The 17,500-nt window shown below is 37.4% G+C and overlaps 1 protein-coding gene across 4 annotated transcripts in view; it reads right to left on the reverse strand.

Moving 5' to 3' along the window:
• LOC115214845 (fibulin-1-like) overlaps positions 1 to 17,500 on the reverse strand; it is a 41,873-nt gene that overhangs the window by 14,204 nt on the left and 10,169 nt on the right. For 2 of the 4 annotated variants that reach the window (XR_005000397.1, XR_005000396.1), the window contains exons 3-5: positions 12,863 to 12,939; positions 7,813 to 7,932; positions 3,404 to 3,522 (exon numbers count right to left, since the gene is read on the reverse strand). Coding sequence is in view for 2 of the 4 variants with exons in the window: in XM_036505446.1 (XP_036361339.1) it covers positions 7,813 to 7,932; positions 12,863 to 12,939 (197 nt within the window). In the remaining 2 variants the exon portion in view is untranslated. The remainder of the gene's footprint in view (positions 1 to 3,403; positions 3,523 to 7,812; positions 7,933 to 12,862; positions 12,940 to 17,500) is intronic. The other 2 variants (XM_036505446.1, XM_029783878.2) reach the window with 1 other exon arrangement.

Below are 17,500 nucleotides of genomic sequence, written 5' to 3' on the forward strand. Positions count from 1 at the left end.
TTGAGGAACTTGTATTGTTTACTTGTTTTGTTTATTGTTTTTGTCGATTATTGTATACACTGCATTGTTCAACACCACACGTGACCCTTCTATTATATTTCCCTATTTGTTTTCTGTTCAGTCCAAAGTATTATTATTATCATTATTATTATTATTATTATTATTATTATTATTATTATTATTATTATTATTATTATTATTATTATTATCATCATCATTATCATTATTATTATTATTATTATTATTATTATTATTTAGCACACCGTGTGAAATGATTATCGGTATTTCGTCTGTCTTCACGTTATGAGTTCAAATGCCACCGAGGTCGACTTTGTCTTTCATCCTTTCAGCGTCGTTTAAATAAGTACCAGTTACGCACTGGGGTCGATCAAATTGACTTAGTCCCTTCCCCCAAATCTGAGGCTTTGTGCTTCCGCTAGAAGGCATTATTATTATTATTATTATTATTATTATTATTATTATTATTATTATTATTATTATTATTATTATTATATGTTTGACTTTTGCTTTATATTTGTACAAGTTGGCTCCAAGTCTCACCCGGAGGTCTCAAGAGACAACAGGTTGGAAGTTCACGTTGTTGTTATGCCTAGTGTGCCATATATTTGTTTTTTTATGTGTTGTACTAGCGAATGTCTAATAAATAAATTTTTTAAAAAGTTTGTTTTAAACCTTGGGATTACATAGAGAGTATTTTGCGTAGGATATGAGCAGTTCCCATGAGCACTATCTTTTGAATTTCTGCCATTTTTGGGTTTCCTGGTATCTGAGTTAGGTGGCAACCAACCCCTTTCGCTATCATTCCTAGGGCACCTATGACAACAGGTATTGATTTAGTCTTCAGGTTCCACATTTTGCTGATTTCTATTTCAAGATCTTTATATTTGCTCAGTTTTTGGTAGGTCTTGACAGATACGTTTATATCGATTGGGACAGTCATATCAATGAGGAGGTATGTTCTTTGTCTGAAGTCTTTCAATATGATGTCTGGCCTATTTGCATCTATCTTTCTGTCAGTTTGAATGGTGAAGTTCTAGAGGAGTGAGATGTGGTCATTTTCAAGCACTGGAGGTGGATTGTGTTCCCACCAGGTTTTTCATGGGGCAAATCCAGGTTTTTGCAAATTACCCAGTGAATATATTGTGCAGCTCTATCATGCCTGTTGAGGTACTCTGTAGGCGCTAGAAGACTGCATTTGGAGACAACATGATCAATGGTTTCATTTTGTTGTCGGCATACACATGTTGGGTACTGCCGTTCTTTAATATGTTGGCCTGGTAGTTTCTTGTTGGTAGGCATTGATTTTGAGCTGCTATGATAAACCCTTCTGTTTCAGATTTTAAGCCAAAGGCCATTAACCATTGATGGGTCAGGGCTTTGTCAATATCTGCATTATTTGCTGTCTTTGGGTATTTGCCATACAGAGGTTTTTCTTGCCATTTATTATTCAGAATATCTAAAGCCGCAGTTTTGGAACGGGTTTTCATGCGCTTAGCTTTTTCTGTGCTTGTTTCTTGTATGTCTATCTCTAATTCCGAAATTTGTTGTATTCGGAATTCACTTAGATATTCCTTTGTCTGTTTTGTTACTGAGTATGATGCTTTCTTGTTTTCATGTTTTGACACAAGTTTTAACATCCAGTCCTCAGACTTTTTCAGGTAGGTGTCTAGGCCAATTGTAGCAATCTTCATTGTTATTGCCAGTTGTAAAAGACCACGGCCTCCCTCTTTTCTTGGCGGATAAAGTCGTTCTGTATCTACCTTAGGGTGGTGCATTCTATGCATTGTCAACAGTTTTCGTATTTTTCTGTCGAGCTGACATATTTCAGTAATTGACCAGTTAACGATATTGAAACTGTAAGTCACGACTGATCCTGTTTCTTGCATTCAGCTCTGTCTTGAGTATTGCTCTCACTCTTCGATAACATTCTCTCCTGATCCTTTCCTTCATCTCTGAATGCCTTATTCCGTTCCCTTCAATTACCCCTAGGTACTTGCAGCTCTCCGCTGGGTCTAGTTCTTTCATGACATTCTGCTGGTCAAGGTTAACGTTAGATGTTTCTGTCATTTTTTCTTTGATAAAGGTAGCTTTATTGCATTCTGATGTCGTCACTGAATTGTTTGACTATCGCTAGTGAGCCCTTGAGTTGTTGGTCATTTTTTGCAAAAAGCTTTAAATCATCCATGTAAATGAGATGATTTATATTTTTATCAAACATTTTATATCCGTACTGCGCGTCATTGAGCAGTTTTGAGAGAGGTATTAAGGCTAAACAGAAGAGGAGTGTTGATAGTGAGTCACCCTGGAAAATGCCACATGAAATTTTTACATCACCAGCATTTAGGGATTCATTGTCACTGTTCAGAGTTAGTGTGGTTCTCCATGATCTCATACTTACAGTCAAAAAGTTTCGCAGAGTAGGAGCTATCTTATACATTTCCAGGCATTTCCTAATCCAGCTATGTGGTAGGCTATCAAAAGCCTTTTTATAGTCTATCCAGGCTATTGATAAGTTTTTGTGTCGTTTGTGACAATCTTCTAAGAACATCTTATTGATGAGTAGTTGATTTTTACAGCCGTAGGATCCACGTTATTATTATTATTATTATTATTATTATTATCATTATCATAATTATTATTATTATATTATTATTATTATTATATTATTATTATCACCATCGTCATCATCATCATCATCACCATCATCATCATCATCATCATCACCATCATCATCATCATCACAAATTATTATTATTATTATTATTATTATCACCATCGTCATCATCATCATCATCACCATCATCATCATCATCATCACCATCATCATCATCATCATCATCATCATCACAAATTATTATTATTATTATTATTATTATTATTATTATTATTATTATCACCATCATCACCATCATCATGTTCATCATCATCATCATCACCATCATCATCATCATCATCATCATCATCATCATCACAAATTTTATTATTATTATTATTATTATTATTATTATTATTATTATCACCATCATCACCATCATCATGTTCATCATCATCATCATCATCATCATCATCATCATCATCATCATCACCATCATCATGTTCATCATCATCATCATCATCATCATCATCATCACCATCATGTTCATCATCATCATCATCATCATCATCATTATTATTATTATTATCATCATCATCATCATCATCAACATCATCATTATTATTATTATTATTATTATTATTGTTATCATCATCATCATTATTATTATTATTATTATTATTTTTTATTATTATTATTATTATTATTATTATTATTATTTATTATTATATTATTATTATTATTATTATTATGTTGTTGTTGTGACTGTTGTTGAGTTCTTGTACTTACCAACACATGTTCTCCGATTGAAACGAAAACTCGTTTACAGTAACATCTGTAAGATCCTAGTCTGTTGCGGCATCTTCCGTATTTGCCACACGGGTTCCTTCCTTTGCACTCGTTGATGTCTGGAAAGTAAAAAAGAATTATTGGGAATTAGTGACGGGCAAGAGCGACGACGTCTTTGGAGAAACTCTGGGTCGGAGGGAACAATTAACTGGGTTTTTTTAGCAGGGGGGGTGGGGGCCTATGGATAACTTCAAGAAATCCCTGCCCTGGCATTGCTACCGTGGCCCTACCGGTTTGCGACAAGCTCTACAGGCACGAAAATACTGTCAGGTGGACCTGTCCGAGATGTACGCAAGGCGACGAAACCGCTCTGCCCGCACTCGTCCAGTGTCCGTGCATTACTGACGTGTGGAGTTTTGACGAAAAGCTGTTATCGCGTACAGGAGGGATCCGGTTGTTAGCCAAGTCAGTCGTGAAGTTCGCCCCACCAGCTTCCTTAGCCCGGGAAGGAAAGACAGGTAAAGTTAGTTAAGTTAGTTAAGTTAATTTTTTGGCTCAAAAAGCAAAAAGCAAGGCCATGTAGGGGGACACGGAGTTATGTACAGGGTGGTGTTCATGCAAAGTTTCAGGCCATTTCTGGTCAAGAGAGACTTTGAACCGAGCGGTCTCGGCATCTTCACTATCTCGTCCGGCAGCTTATTCCATGGATCCGCAACCCGGACAGAGAAAGCCTCTCTCCTTCGATTGAGTTTTGGAGTGACCTCGCAGACCGACGCTTTGGAGCAGGAGTGAAGAACAGCTCTTTCGAGAGGTTACACTTTCCGTTTATGATGTTGTGAGCAAGAATGAGATCACCATGGCGTCGTCGTTTTTTCTAGAGAATAAAGGTCGAGCGTCTTCAGCCATTCTTCATAAACAAATGCTTGAGACCAAGAACCATGCGGGTAGCCACCTTCTGGACTCTTTCGAGATGATGTATGTCTTTGAGGAGATAAGGAGAGAGGGCTTGAATCCCGTACTCACCAGCGTGACATAGAGCGGTATGAATATGGCTGCTGTGAGCATTCCGAATGACCGTCGAATCAAAAGCAGAGATCGGAGTGCTTTGGTGGCAGTGGTGAAGGTGATAGTGGGATGGACGAGACAAAAGGACCGAAAACTTTCCTCTTCAGCCAAGGAAAAATTCTGGGTTAGAGAGACAGGTTCTGACTCCCAAGTAAACTTGTTGAGACGTGGGTGATTGTGGCAAGGATGATCCGTGTGAATGTGCCACCTATGAATTCTCCTTTCTAAATCGGAAGAGTTAAGACGGAAAGGGGCGGCTCCTGAGGTGCATCTGGCGTTTGGGATTACCAGGTTGTGTGGGGTTCCTCGGTTGTCTCTGAGAGAAACTATCCCTTTTGAGGAACTTGTATTGTTTACTTGTTTTGTTTATTGTTTTTGTCGATTATTGTATACACTGCATTGTTCAACACCACACGTGATCTTCTATTATATTTCCCTATTTGTTTTCTGTTCAGTCCAAAGTATTATTATTATCATTATTATTATTATTATTATTATTATTATTATTATTATTATTATTATTATTATTATTATTATTATCATCACATTATCATTATTATTATATTATTAATTATTATTATTATTTAGCACAACGTGTGAAATGATTATCGGTATTTCGTCTGTCTTCACGTTATGAGTTCAAATGCCACCGAGGTCGACTTTGTCTTTCATCCTTTCAGCGTCGTTTAAATAAGTACCAGTTACGCACTGGGGTCGATCAAATTGACTTAGTCCCTTCCCCCAAATCTGAGGCTTGTGCTTCGCTAGAAGGCATTATATTATTATTATTATTATTATTATTATTATTATTATATTATTATTATTATTATTATTATTATTATTATATGTTTGACTTTTGCTTTATATTTGTACAAGTTGGCTCCAAGTCTCACCCGGAGGTCTCAAGAGACAACAGGTTGGAAGTTCACGTTGTTGTTATGCCTAGTGTGCCATATATTTGTTTTTTTATGTGTTGTACTAGCGAATGTCTAATAAATAAATTTTTTAAAAAGTTTGTTTTAAACCTTGGGATTACATAGAGAGTATTTTGCGTAGGATATGAGCAGTTCCCATGAGCACTATCTTTTGAATTCTGCCATTTTTGGGTTTCCTGGTATCTGAGTTAGGTGGCAACCAACCCCTTTCGCTATCATTCCTAGGGCACCTATGACAACAGGTATTGATTTAGTCTTCAGGTTCCACATTTTGCTGATTTCTATTCAAGATCTTTATATTTGCTCAGTTTTTGGTAGGTCTTGACAGATACGTTTATATCGATTGGGACAGTCATATCAATGAGGAGGTATGTTCTTTGTCTGAAGTCTTTCAATATGATGTCTGGCCTATTTGCATCTATCTTTCTGTCAGTTTGAATGGTGAAGTTCTAGAGGAGTGAGATGTGGTCATTTTCAAGCACTGGAGGTGGATTGTGTTCCCACCAGGTTTTTCATGGGGCAAATCCAGGTTTTTGCAAATTACCCAGTGAATATATTGTGCAGCTCTATCATGCCTGTTGAGGTACTCTGTAGGCGCTAGAAGACTGCATTTGGAGACAACATGATCAATGGTTTCATTTTGTTGTCGGCATACACATGTTGGGTACTGCCGTTCTTTAATATGTTGGCCTGGTAGTTTCTTGTAGGTAGGCATTGATCTTGTGCTGCTATGATAAACTCCTCTGTTTCAGATTTTAAGCCAGAGGCCATTAGCCATTGATGGGTCAGGGCTTTGTCGATATCTGCATTATTCGCTCTCTTTGGGTATTTGCCATAGAGAGGTTTTTCTTGCCATTTATTATTCAGAATATCTAAGGCCGCAGTTTTGGCACGGTTTTCATGCGCCTAGCTTTTTCTGTGCTGTTTCTTGTATATCTATCTCTAATTCCGAAATTGGTTGTATTCGGAATTCACTTAGATATTCCTTTGCCTGTTTTGTGACTGAGTATGATGCTTTCTTGTTTTCATGTTTTGAGACAAGTTTTAACATCCAGTCCTCAGACTTTTCAGGTAGGTGTCTAGGCCAATTGTAGCAATCTTCATTGTTATTGCCAGTTGTAAAAGACCACGCTCCCTCTTTTCTTGGCGGATAAAGTCGTTCTGTATCTACCTTAGGGTGGTGCATTTATGCATTGTCAACAGTTTCGTATTTTTCTGTCGAGCTGACATATTTCAGTAATTGACCAGTTAACGATATTGAAACTGTAAGTCACGACTGATCCTGTTTCTTGCATTCAGCTCTGTCTTGAGTATTGCTCTCACTCTTCGATAACATTCTCTCCTGATCCTTTCCTCCATCTATGAATGCCTTATTCCGTTCCTTCAATTACCCCTAGGTACTTGCAGCTCTCCGCTGGGTCTAGTTCTTTCATGACATTCTGCTGGTCAAGGTTAACGTTAGATGTTTCTGTCATTTTTTCTTGATAAAGGTAGCTTTATTGCATTCTGATGTCGTCACTGAATTGTTGACTATCGCTAGTGAGCCTTGAGTTGTTGGTCATTTTTTGCAAAAAGCTTTAAATCATCCATGTAATGAGATGATTATATTTTTATCAAACATTTTATATCCGTACTGCGCGTCATTGAGCAGTTTTGAGAGAGGTATTAAGGCTAAACAGAAGAGGAGTTGATAGTGAGTCACCCTGGGAAATGCCACATGAAATTTTTACATCACCAGCATTTAGGGATTCATTGTCACTGTTCAGAGTTAGTGGGGTCTCCATGATCTCATACTTACAGTCAAAAGTTTCGCAGAGTAAGAGCTATCTTATACATTTCCAGGCATTCCTAATCCAGCTATATGGTAGGCTATCAAAAGCCTTTTTATAGTCTATCCAGGCTATTGATAAGTTTTTGTGTCGTTGTGACAATCTTCTAAGAACATCTTATTGATGAGTAGTTATTTTTTACAGCCGTAGGATCCACGTTATTATTATTATTATTATTATTATTATTATTATTATTATTATTATTATTATATTATCATTATCATAAATTATTATTATTATATTATTATTATTATATATTATTATTATTATTATTATTATCACCATCGTCATCATCATCATCATCACCATCATCATGTTCATCTTCATCATCATCATCATCATCTCATATCATCACATCATGTTCATCATCATCATCATCATCATCATCATTATTATTATTATTATCATCATCATCATCATCATCAACATCATCATTATTATTATTATTATTATTATTATTATTGTTATCATCATCATCATTATTATTATTATTATTATTATTATTTTATTATTATTATTATTATTATTATTATTATTATTGTTGTTGTTGTTGTGACTGTTGTTGAGTTCTTGTACTTACCAACACATGTTCTCCCATTGAAACGGAAACCTCGTTTACAGTAACATCTGTAAGATCCTAGTCTGTTGCGGCATCTTCCGTATTTGCCACACGGGTTCCTCCCTTTGCACTCGTTGATGTCTGGAAAGTAAAAAAGAATTATTGGGAATTAGTGACGGGCAAGAGCGACGACGTCTTTGGAGAAACTCTGGATGTCGGGAGGGAACAATTAACTGGGGTTTTTTTAGCAGGGGGTGCAGGATTATGGATAACTTCAAGAAATCCCTGCCCTGGCATTGCTACCATGATGCTCTACCGGTTTGTGACAAGCTCTACAGGCACGAAAGTACTGTCAGGCGGACCTGCATGCGGTATTATTACTCTTATTATTATTATTGTTATTATTATTATTGTTATTATTATTATTGTTATTATTATTATTATTATTATTATTGTTATTATTATTATTATATGTTTGACTTTTGCTTTACATTTGCACAAGCTGGCTCCAAGTCTCACCCAGAGACCTCAAGAGACAACAAGTTGGAAGTTCGTGTTGATGTTATTCCTAGGGTGCCACATATTTGGTTTTGTACTTAGTGTTGTACTAGTGAATGCCTTAAAAACCATACGAAAATTATGTTTGTTTTAAAACTTGAGATTACATAGAAATTATTATTATTATTATTATTATTATTGAGTGAGAGAGCAGTTCATGCCATCAAAGTGACACTGGGGTAAAATATACGAAGCCCAATATACCCATCATGACTACCCGTCTGATAAAGGTACACCAGGCACATGCATCACAACCATATGTGCGCGACATGGTGATCTCATATCAAGATAACAGCACATGACCTTGCAGGTGGGGCCCAGTTAGAATTTTCTTCAGGTTGAGTAGCCCATCCTGCTCAAACGGTCCCTGAATAAGGGTTGCTTTAGGATGTTGAACGAAACACCTATGTTCCAGAGGTGAACCATTCAAACTCCAAAGAATCCCTCTCAACACATGGCCATGATGCTCCCCCACTACTTCTGCTCGTGATCAGAGATGCACATATCGTCAGCCACTAAGGGACATGCTCAACTGGTTAAGGTCAAACAACTGACAAGCAAATCTGTGGTATTGAGCAGAATATTTGCTGTAGCCCATCTTTTATACCAAGACAAAACAATGTACATGATAACACTTCCAATCAGTTAAGATCAGAAGCCATGAGAGCCACTGCCTGGTACTGCATCTATTATTATTATTATTATTATTATTATTATTATTATTATTATTATTTGACTTTTGCTTTACATTTGCCCAAACTGGCTCCAAGTCTCACCCAGAGACCTTAAGAGACAACAGGTTGGAAGTTCATGTTGGTCTTATGCCTAGGGTGCCCGATATTTGGTTGTCTACTTAATGTTGTACTAGTGAATGACTAAAAAAAAATACGAAAATTATGTTTGTTTTAAAACTTGAGATTACATAGAAAGTATTTTGCGTAGGATATGAGCAGTTCCCATGAGCACTATCTTTTGAATTTTTACTATTTTGGGGTTTCCTGGTATCTGAGTTAGGTAGCAATCAGCCCCTTTCGCTATCATTCCCAGGGCACCTATGACAACAGGCATTGTTTTAGTCTTCAGGTTCCACATTTTGTTGATTTCTATTTTAAGATCTTTATATTTGCTCAGTTTCTGGAAGGTCTTGACAAATACCTTTTATTATTATTATTATTATTATTATTATTATTACTTTTTTTTCTTCTTTCAAATTTGCTTCCATTCCTTGCCGAGTGTCTTCCCGACTCCTAGGGCAAAGAAACTCATAGTATACATTGGTAGGCCATTAAACCAAACTCAGTAGTTCGTTCATTTTTTTTTTTATTATTATTATTATTATTATTATTATTATTATTTTATCATTATTATTATTATTATTATTATTATTATTATTATTATTATTATTATTATTATCATTATTATTATTATTAATTATTATTATTATTATTATTATTATTATCATTGTTGTTGTTGTTGTTGTTGCCGTTGTTGTTGTTGTCGTTGTTGCTGTTGTTGTTGTTGTTGTTATCACCATCATCACCATCATCATCATTAGCAGTGAGGTGGCAGTATCGTTGGCTCCCCGGGCAAATTATTTTGTGGCACTTCGTTTGTCTTCACTTTCTCGGTTTAAATACCTATTTCTTTACTACCCAAAAGGGGCTAAACACAGAGGGGACAAACAAGGACAGACAAACCTATTAAGTCAATTATATCGACCCCAGTGTGTAACTGGTCCTTAATTTATCGACCCCGAAAGGATGAAAGGCAAAGTCGACCTCGGCAGAATTTGAACTCACAGCGTAACGGCAGACGAAATACCGCTAAGCATTTCACCCGGCGCGCTAACGTTTCTGCCAGCTCACCACCTTCTCGGTTTAAATACCCCCGATATCGACTTTTCGTTTTATACTTCAGCTGTCAAGAAAACAAGTACTAGTCGACCACCAGGGTTTAGCTGATGGACTTAACCCTACCCCGAAATTGCTGGCGTGCTGCCAAAACGTAAATCCATTATTTTCTGGTCCCTGTAAGTATTTTCAACACTCTCTCTCTTTACTCACTTTTACTTGTTTCAGTCATTTGACTGCGGCCATGCTGGAGCACCGCCTTTGGTCGAGCAAATCGACCCCGGGACATATTCTTTGTAATCCTAGTACTTATTCTATCGGGCTCTTTTGCCGAACCGCTAAGTGACGGGGAAGTAAACACACCAGCATCGGTTGTGAAACGATGTTGGGGCGGACAAACACAGACACACAAACATACACACACACAAACACACACACACACACACACATATATATGTATATATGCGACAGGCTTCTTTCAGTTTCCGTCTACCAAAACCAATCACAAGGCTTTATATATATATATAACACAGACACACAACATACACACACACAAACACACACACACACACACATATATATATGTATATATGCGACAGGCTTCTTTCAGTTTCCGTCTACCAAAACCAATCACAAGGCTTTATATATATATATAACACAGACACACAAACATACACACACACATACATACATATATATATTATATATATATATATATATAATATATATATATATATATATACGACAAGCTTCTTTCAGTTTCCGTCTACCAAATCCATTCACAAGGCTTTGGTCGGCCCGTGGCTATAGCAGAAGACACTTGCCCAAGATGCCAAGCAGTGGGACTGAACCCAGAACCATGTGGTTGGTTGGCAAGCTACTTACCACACAGCCACTCCTGCACCGTTGATTTTTTTTTTTGCGGCCATAAAATGTTTTGGGCAATAAGCTACCAAGGGCAAATTGATATCACGGTACATGTCAGGTTAAGGCGGCGAGCTGGCAGAAACGTTAGGACGCCGGGCGAAATGCTTAGCGGTATTTCGTCTGCCGCTACGTTCTGAGTTCAAATTCCGCCGAGGTCGACTTTGCCTATCATCCTTTCGGGGTCGATTAAATAAGTACCAGTTACGTACTGGGGTCGATGTAACGACTTAATCCGTTTGTCTGTCCTTGTTTGTACACTCTGTGTTTAGACCCTTTTAGGTAGTAAAGAAATAGGTATTTCCTCTGCCGTTACGTTCTGAGTTCAAATTCCGCCGAGGTCGACTTTGCCTTTCATCCTTTCGGGGTCGATAGATTAAGTACCAGTTACGCACTGGGGTTGATTTAATCGACTTAATCCCTTTGTCTGTCCTTATTTGTCCTCTCTGTGTTTAGCTTCTTGTGGGTAGTAAAGCAATAGGTATTTCTTCTGCCGGTACGTTGTGAGTTTAAATTCCACCGAGGTCGACTTTGCCTTTCATCCTTTCGGGGTCGATTAAATAAGTACCAGTTACGCACTGGGGTCGATATAACGACTTAATCCGTTTGTCTGTCCTTGTTTGTACTCTCTGTGTTTAGCCCCTTGTGGGTAATAAAGAAATAGGTACATGTCAGGTTAAAATCGTTGAGAAATAAGAGCCACGCACACCCAAAAGAGAAATATTATTGAGAGGCATTTGAAGTGACATCGATTGTGGCACACGAGCCAATATGGCACTGTCGATATTAGATTCTTCTTTGAAGAACCCGTAGAGAGGCATTCTAGAGTTACATGCAAGAGTAAAGATTTCATCGTCATTACGATATACTTGGGTATTACAATATCAGGATTTATGTTAGAATCGGATATTTGATGAGAGATATGTGTTGTTCTCGAATAAGCTAATTCAGTCGTAGAAATGAAGAAGAATCGAAATGAAAACTAGATGCAAATTGGGCTGGAATTATCGACGCTATTTTCTTATTCTATGATAGAAAATGAAATGAAAAATTTAACGACGCTATTGTTCATATATTCGGATACAGAATATAAGATATTAGCAGCTAAGCCCGGTTTCATCCAGTCTGTTTGGATAATGTGGCTGTGTTCATTTTCGGTTAGGCATAATCTATAACAGCGTTTCTCAACCATATCATTTCGGTTTTCTGTTTCGATTGGAGCCGCCAGCTGTATGAAAATTTCCTGACCCCACCCCGTCAGAAAACAGCTTCTAAGCAACAGGTTGTTTTAATAGCAGAAGAAAGAGGCGAATTCCATTAGAAACAGTTTTAATTGATTTTCTCGGTAAGTATGTGGGCTACGGAAAAACTACAAACCGCATTCCAATTTATGCACCCATCCCCACATGTGTGCCATTTTTCACGCGAATCCACCCAGCCGTTTGACTGTGAACCTTAAGACATCACCCCGTAGCAGAAGAAAAAGGGGAATTCCTTTAGAAAAAGTTTTAATTGATTTTCTCGGTAAGTATTTGGGCTAGGGAAAACTACAAACCGCATTCCAATCTATGCACTCGTAACCACATGTGTGCCATTTTTCACGCTAATCCACTCTGCCGTTTGGCTGTGAACCTCGAGACAAGAAAGAATAGAACGATCGCCCATGTTCAGTTTATATTATAGATTAAGTAAAAGTTGTCTATATGTTATGAATAAGATAACATCAACAGAGTCCTTACCTGTGCACTGCCCATTCTTGTCACTCCATCCATTACAGCAATTATAACAGGGTGTACGAATTCTTTTATAGCCAGTTCTGTGTAGAGGAAGAATGATTGAATAGTAGAATGTAAAAACAGAACGCAGTGATTATAGTTTTAGTATAAAACACACACATACACACACACATCCATACATACACAAACAGGTGCATTCAGTTTGTTTCTACACCACCCACTGACAAGTCTTTGGTGGTTACGAGGCTATATTAGAATACACCTGAGACTGAACCGAAGACCAGTTTTAAGGAAATTCTCTGTACAAATTTGTATGTTCTTCGATTCATTATTAGTATTGCTTAATATGTTTTGGTAAAATTGCGTTTCTTTTCATATGTCATCAGAAAAATGTAATCAAAATTCATTAAATTTACAGATCTATCGGACTTTCAATGAGGTCAAATAGTTGGTACTAAACAAGGGGCTAAACACGGAGAGGACAAACAAGGACAGACAAAGGGATTAAGTCGATTACACCGACCGTAGTGCGTAACCAAAACTTTCAGATAGGGACTGCCGGACTCTTACGCGAATTTTTAGAAAGGATCATGAAAATACAACTCCCAAAAGTATTGCAGAGCGGAATGACCGCCTCGGGATCCCATTTTCCACAAAAACTGTTCGCCGGGAGCTGTTCGCCAGATTTCAAAAACTGTTTGCCAGATTTTACAGGTCTGCAATCAGAAAACCACTACGTTCAAAACCCAACGTTGCAAAGCGTTTAGAGTAGAGTAAAAACCTACAGAATTGCTCCCTAGAGCAGTGGTAGAACGTTATTTCCGACCACCGGCCGAGTATAAGTATGGTGACAACCGAAAGAAGCATTTGACCCAGTCTGCCTTCTTCCAACCGTTAAACATGGATGAGTATCTGTGATGATCTGAGGGGATTTATCTTGGAAATCCGCCGACCCAATGGTTTCCTTTCATGGCAGAATTAATAGTCAAAACTATTTACGCATTTTATGCGTTCAAATTTATCCTGTTTGTGGAACTGTTTCCGGGGGGTAACGCAACCTTTCAGGATGATAATGCACCAATTCACACAGCTAAAGTTGTTACTGAATGACACGAGGAACATTCTAGTGAAGTTAAACAACTTATCTGATCATCACAGTCCTCAGATCTCAATATTATTGAACAGTTATGGTGCATTTTATAAAAACAAGTAAGGAGTCGATATCCTCCACCATCATCACTACAAGAACTGGAGACTTCTTTTCGCTGAAGAATGACAAAAATTCCTTTGGAAACAATTCAAACGTTGTACGAATCCATACTGCATAGAATTCAAGCTGCAATTACTGACAAAGGCGGTCTTACCCCACATTAAAATAAATTTGTTTGGAATTTTAAGGCGGTTTCATTATTTTGTTCAACCCCTGTATATATATAGACATACATACATACATACATACATACATACATACATACATACATACTTACATAGATACATACATACATACACACACACACATACACACACACACACACATACAGACACATACACACACACACCACACACACATATATATATATAGATATATATATATATATATATAATATATATATATATATATATATATCTATATATATATAGATATATATATATATGTATATATATATATCGATGGGTGAATGAATTATCCTTTGTTTACAGTCAACATGGAAAATTCGATGAACCGATACCAGGGTAGCAAATTCACGTCAGAAACACGGTTGAAGCGACCTATCCAAAGGTAGAAACTCCGGGTTCATGTGCAGAAATTTGTGTGTTATATATGAATAAATAAATAAATGGAGTTGAACAAAGATGTTAATAAAATTCCTTTACTTTCGACATATACTTCTCTTCCTACTATCTAACCTTGACGTCAATTCCACCAGGGGCGTGCACTCTCAGGTATGCAAGGTATGCGTTGCATGCCCTGTGATTTTTTTATCCATATGATCGGAAAATTAGATAAAATAGTTACTTTGTTTCAAAGAAAATCCGTCCAGTTGTATTTTTCTCCCCTTCTCTCTCAGTGACTCTACTTCTGCTTTTAGAAGTCATGCATTGACAAGACCAGCATGTTAGACACTCCCTCTCTGTCTCAGTTTGTCCTTCCTTCCTCTCTCTCTCACTCTTAGCGACTTGTTTAAAAGACATGCTAAGGGGATAGGGCATTTGAAATATTTTTACCCCCTTCCTCTTTCTCTTAGTGGCTATGCTGTGGGAAGACCCGCATGACCTCCCTCTCTGTCTCTTAGTTTGTCCCTCCTTCCTCTCTCTCTCTTAGTGAATTGATAAAACAGATGCTAGGAGGAAAGATCGTTCATAATATTTTGTACCCCCTTCCACTTTCTCTCAGTGGCATGTCATGCTATGAGCTGACCGCATGATACCCACTCTTTCTGTATCTTTCTGTTTTGTTGAAATTGACTTACAATTTACGCCGGCGCTTCCACGTGTGTTCGTATATAAGAACAGCCTTTTACGAAATGAGTGAAATGTGTGTTATAAACGATATTTTGAGAAATAGTTTTCCGAAAGGAGAATTCGATGGAAAATAATTAATTATATCGGTGGGAGACCAACACCGAAAAGGGCTAATGCATTAGATAACATTGTTAAAAAAAAGATTTCCGAAGGCAACAGCCTCACGGCTTATTATTACCACAAAGGAAAATTATCATTTCATAATCAGCCTTTTTGAGCACATCATTGAAAATCCTGAAGCATGGGATGATACCACCATAAATTCAGCAATTGAATTCTTACAAACTTTAAAAGCTCCTGATTTCTTATTTTTGTTAGAAGTATTCAGTGAGATTTTTTCTTTTTTCATATTTAACATCCTCCAGAGTAAAAGTCATGACATAGTGTATTGTAAAGATCAAATAGATAAAACTAGAACTGTACTCGAAAACAAACTTGATAATTTTTCAATCTCTTTTACTTGTTTCAGTCATTTGACTGCGGCCATGCTCGAGCACCGCCTTTAATCGAGCAACTCGAGCCCGGGACTTATTCTATCGGTCTATTTTGCCGAACCGCTAAGTAACGGGGACATAAACACACCAGCATCGGTTGCCAAGCAATGCTAGGGGGACAAACACAGACGTACAAACACACACACGCATATATATATACATATATACCACGGGCTTCTTTCAGTTTCCGTCTACCAAATCCACTCACAAGGCTTTGGTCGGCCCGAGACTATAGTAGAAGACCCTTGCCCAAGGTGCCACGCAGTGGAACTGAACCCGGGGGGAAAAATATGGAGTCGATGCAGGAATCGGAATTCAGAGATCCAAGAATATATCTATTGAGCCCCAACGACTTTATATAATGCTTTATAACAAAATTATCAGTACAATAGTTGACCAAATAAAAGCACGATATTCATCCTTAGAAGAGTTTAAATTCATGGAACTTTCGAATTTCAACAAATTTGATGAGTATTGCAAACAATTTAAAAATCATGGGTACTATTTAAGAAGAGTAGTCCCGGTGCGCGCAACCGAGCATCCACGCCAGCTAGTCGTGACTAGTCGATCCTTACTTTGTGTTTTATTTACTTTGTTTAAAACATTATTTACTTTGTGTTTTTGTGTTTTATATATTTTGTTTAAAAAATTTATTTACTTTGCTAGATAGTCGTAGGATCGACTAGTCACGACTGGCCAGCGCGGATGCGCGAGCGCGCGCAACGGGACCACTCTTCTTAAATAGTACCAGGGCGACGTTTTTTTTTTTTATTCTAGGTCATACGGGGTTGATTGCATATTCAGAATCTCCCATATGTAAATCGTAGGAATTCGAAAATTTTTTTTACTGAAAAATTGCCCGGGGGGGGGGGGTAAAGAAATTCATTGCATGCCCAGCCCCGGAAGTCACCGCACGCCACTGAATTCCACTAACGGTTTTTATTAACATCTTCGTTCAACTCCATTTATTTATTTATTCATATATATATATATATATATATATATATATATATATATATAGTTAATCCAAAAATGATAACACAAAGAGAAAATGCAAGAAGGCGAGGATGTAGAACAAGTATATTGTTATTGGACGCTCAGGACAGGAAAAAAAGGAGGGTTTAACGTTTGGAGCGGAGCTCTTCGTCAGAAACATAGGAAAAGGAAAGATCCAAAGAAGGGAAAACGGAGGAAAAAAATCGGGTACAGAAAACAATTCTAGACTCAACCGACTGCGACAGCAAATTACTACTATCTGTTTTGTAAATTAAACAGTGTGGCCTAGACTTGTTTTCTAGGAGTGGCTGCACCAGTCGAATAACTAGCAGCAGTAATAATAATGGTAGTAGTAGTCGTGAGTTCTTCCCCCTGGGGTTTTAATAGAAATCGGGTTCTTCGACCCCTTGCAAATCCATATATATATACATGAACAAAAACATATATATATATATATATATAATTGTTATCGCCATATTACTATGGCATTCTTATAGATATAAGAATAATCGCTGCCGCTGGTCAGCTCCATGAGGCCACCGCCTTAAGATAGCTATTGATACACGATCTGTATCCATTAGAACCTTCGAACAAGGGAGGTCAGCCGCTTCACGCTGCCATTCCGACA

This window comes from Octopus sinensis, linkage group LG8 (genome assembly GCF_006345805.1).
Source record: "Octopus sinensis linkage group LG8, ASM634580v1, whole genome shotgun sequence".
Lineage (NCBI taxonomy): Eukaryota > Metazoa > Mollusca > Cephalopoda > Octopoda > Octopodidae > Octopus > Octopus sinensis.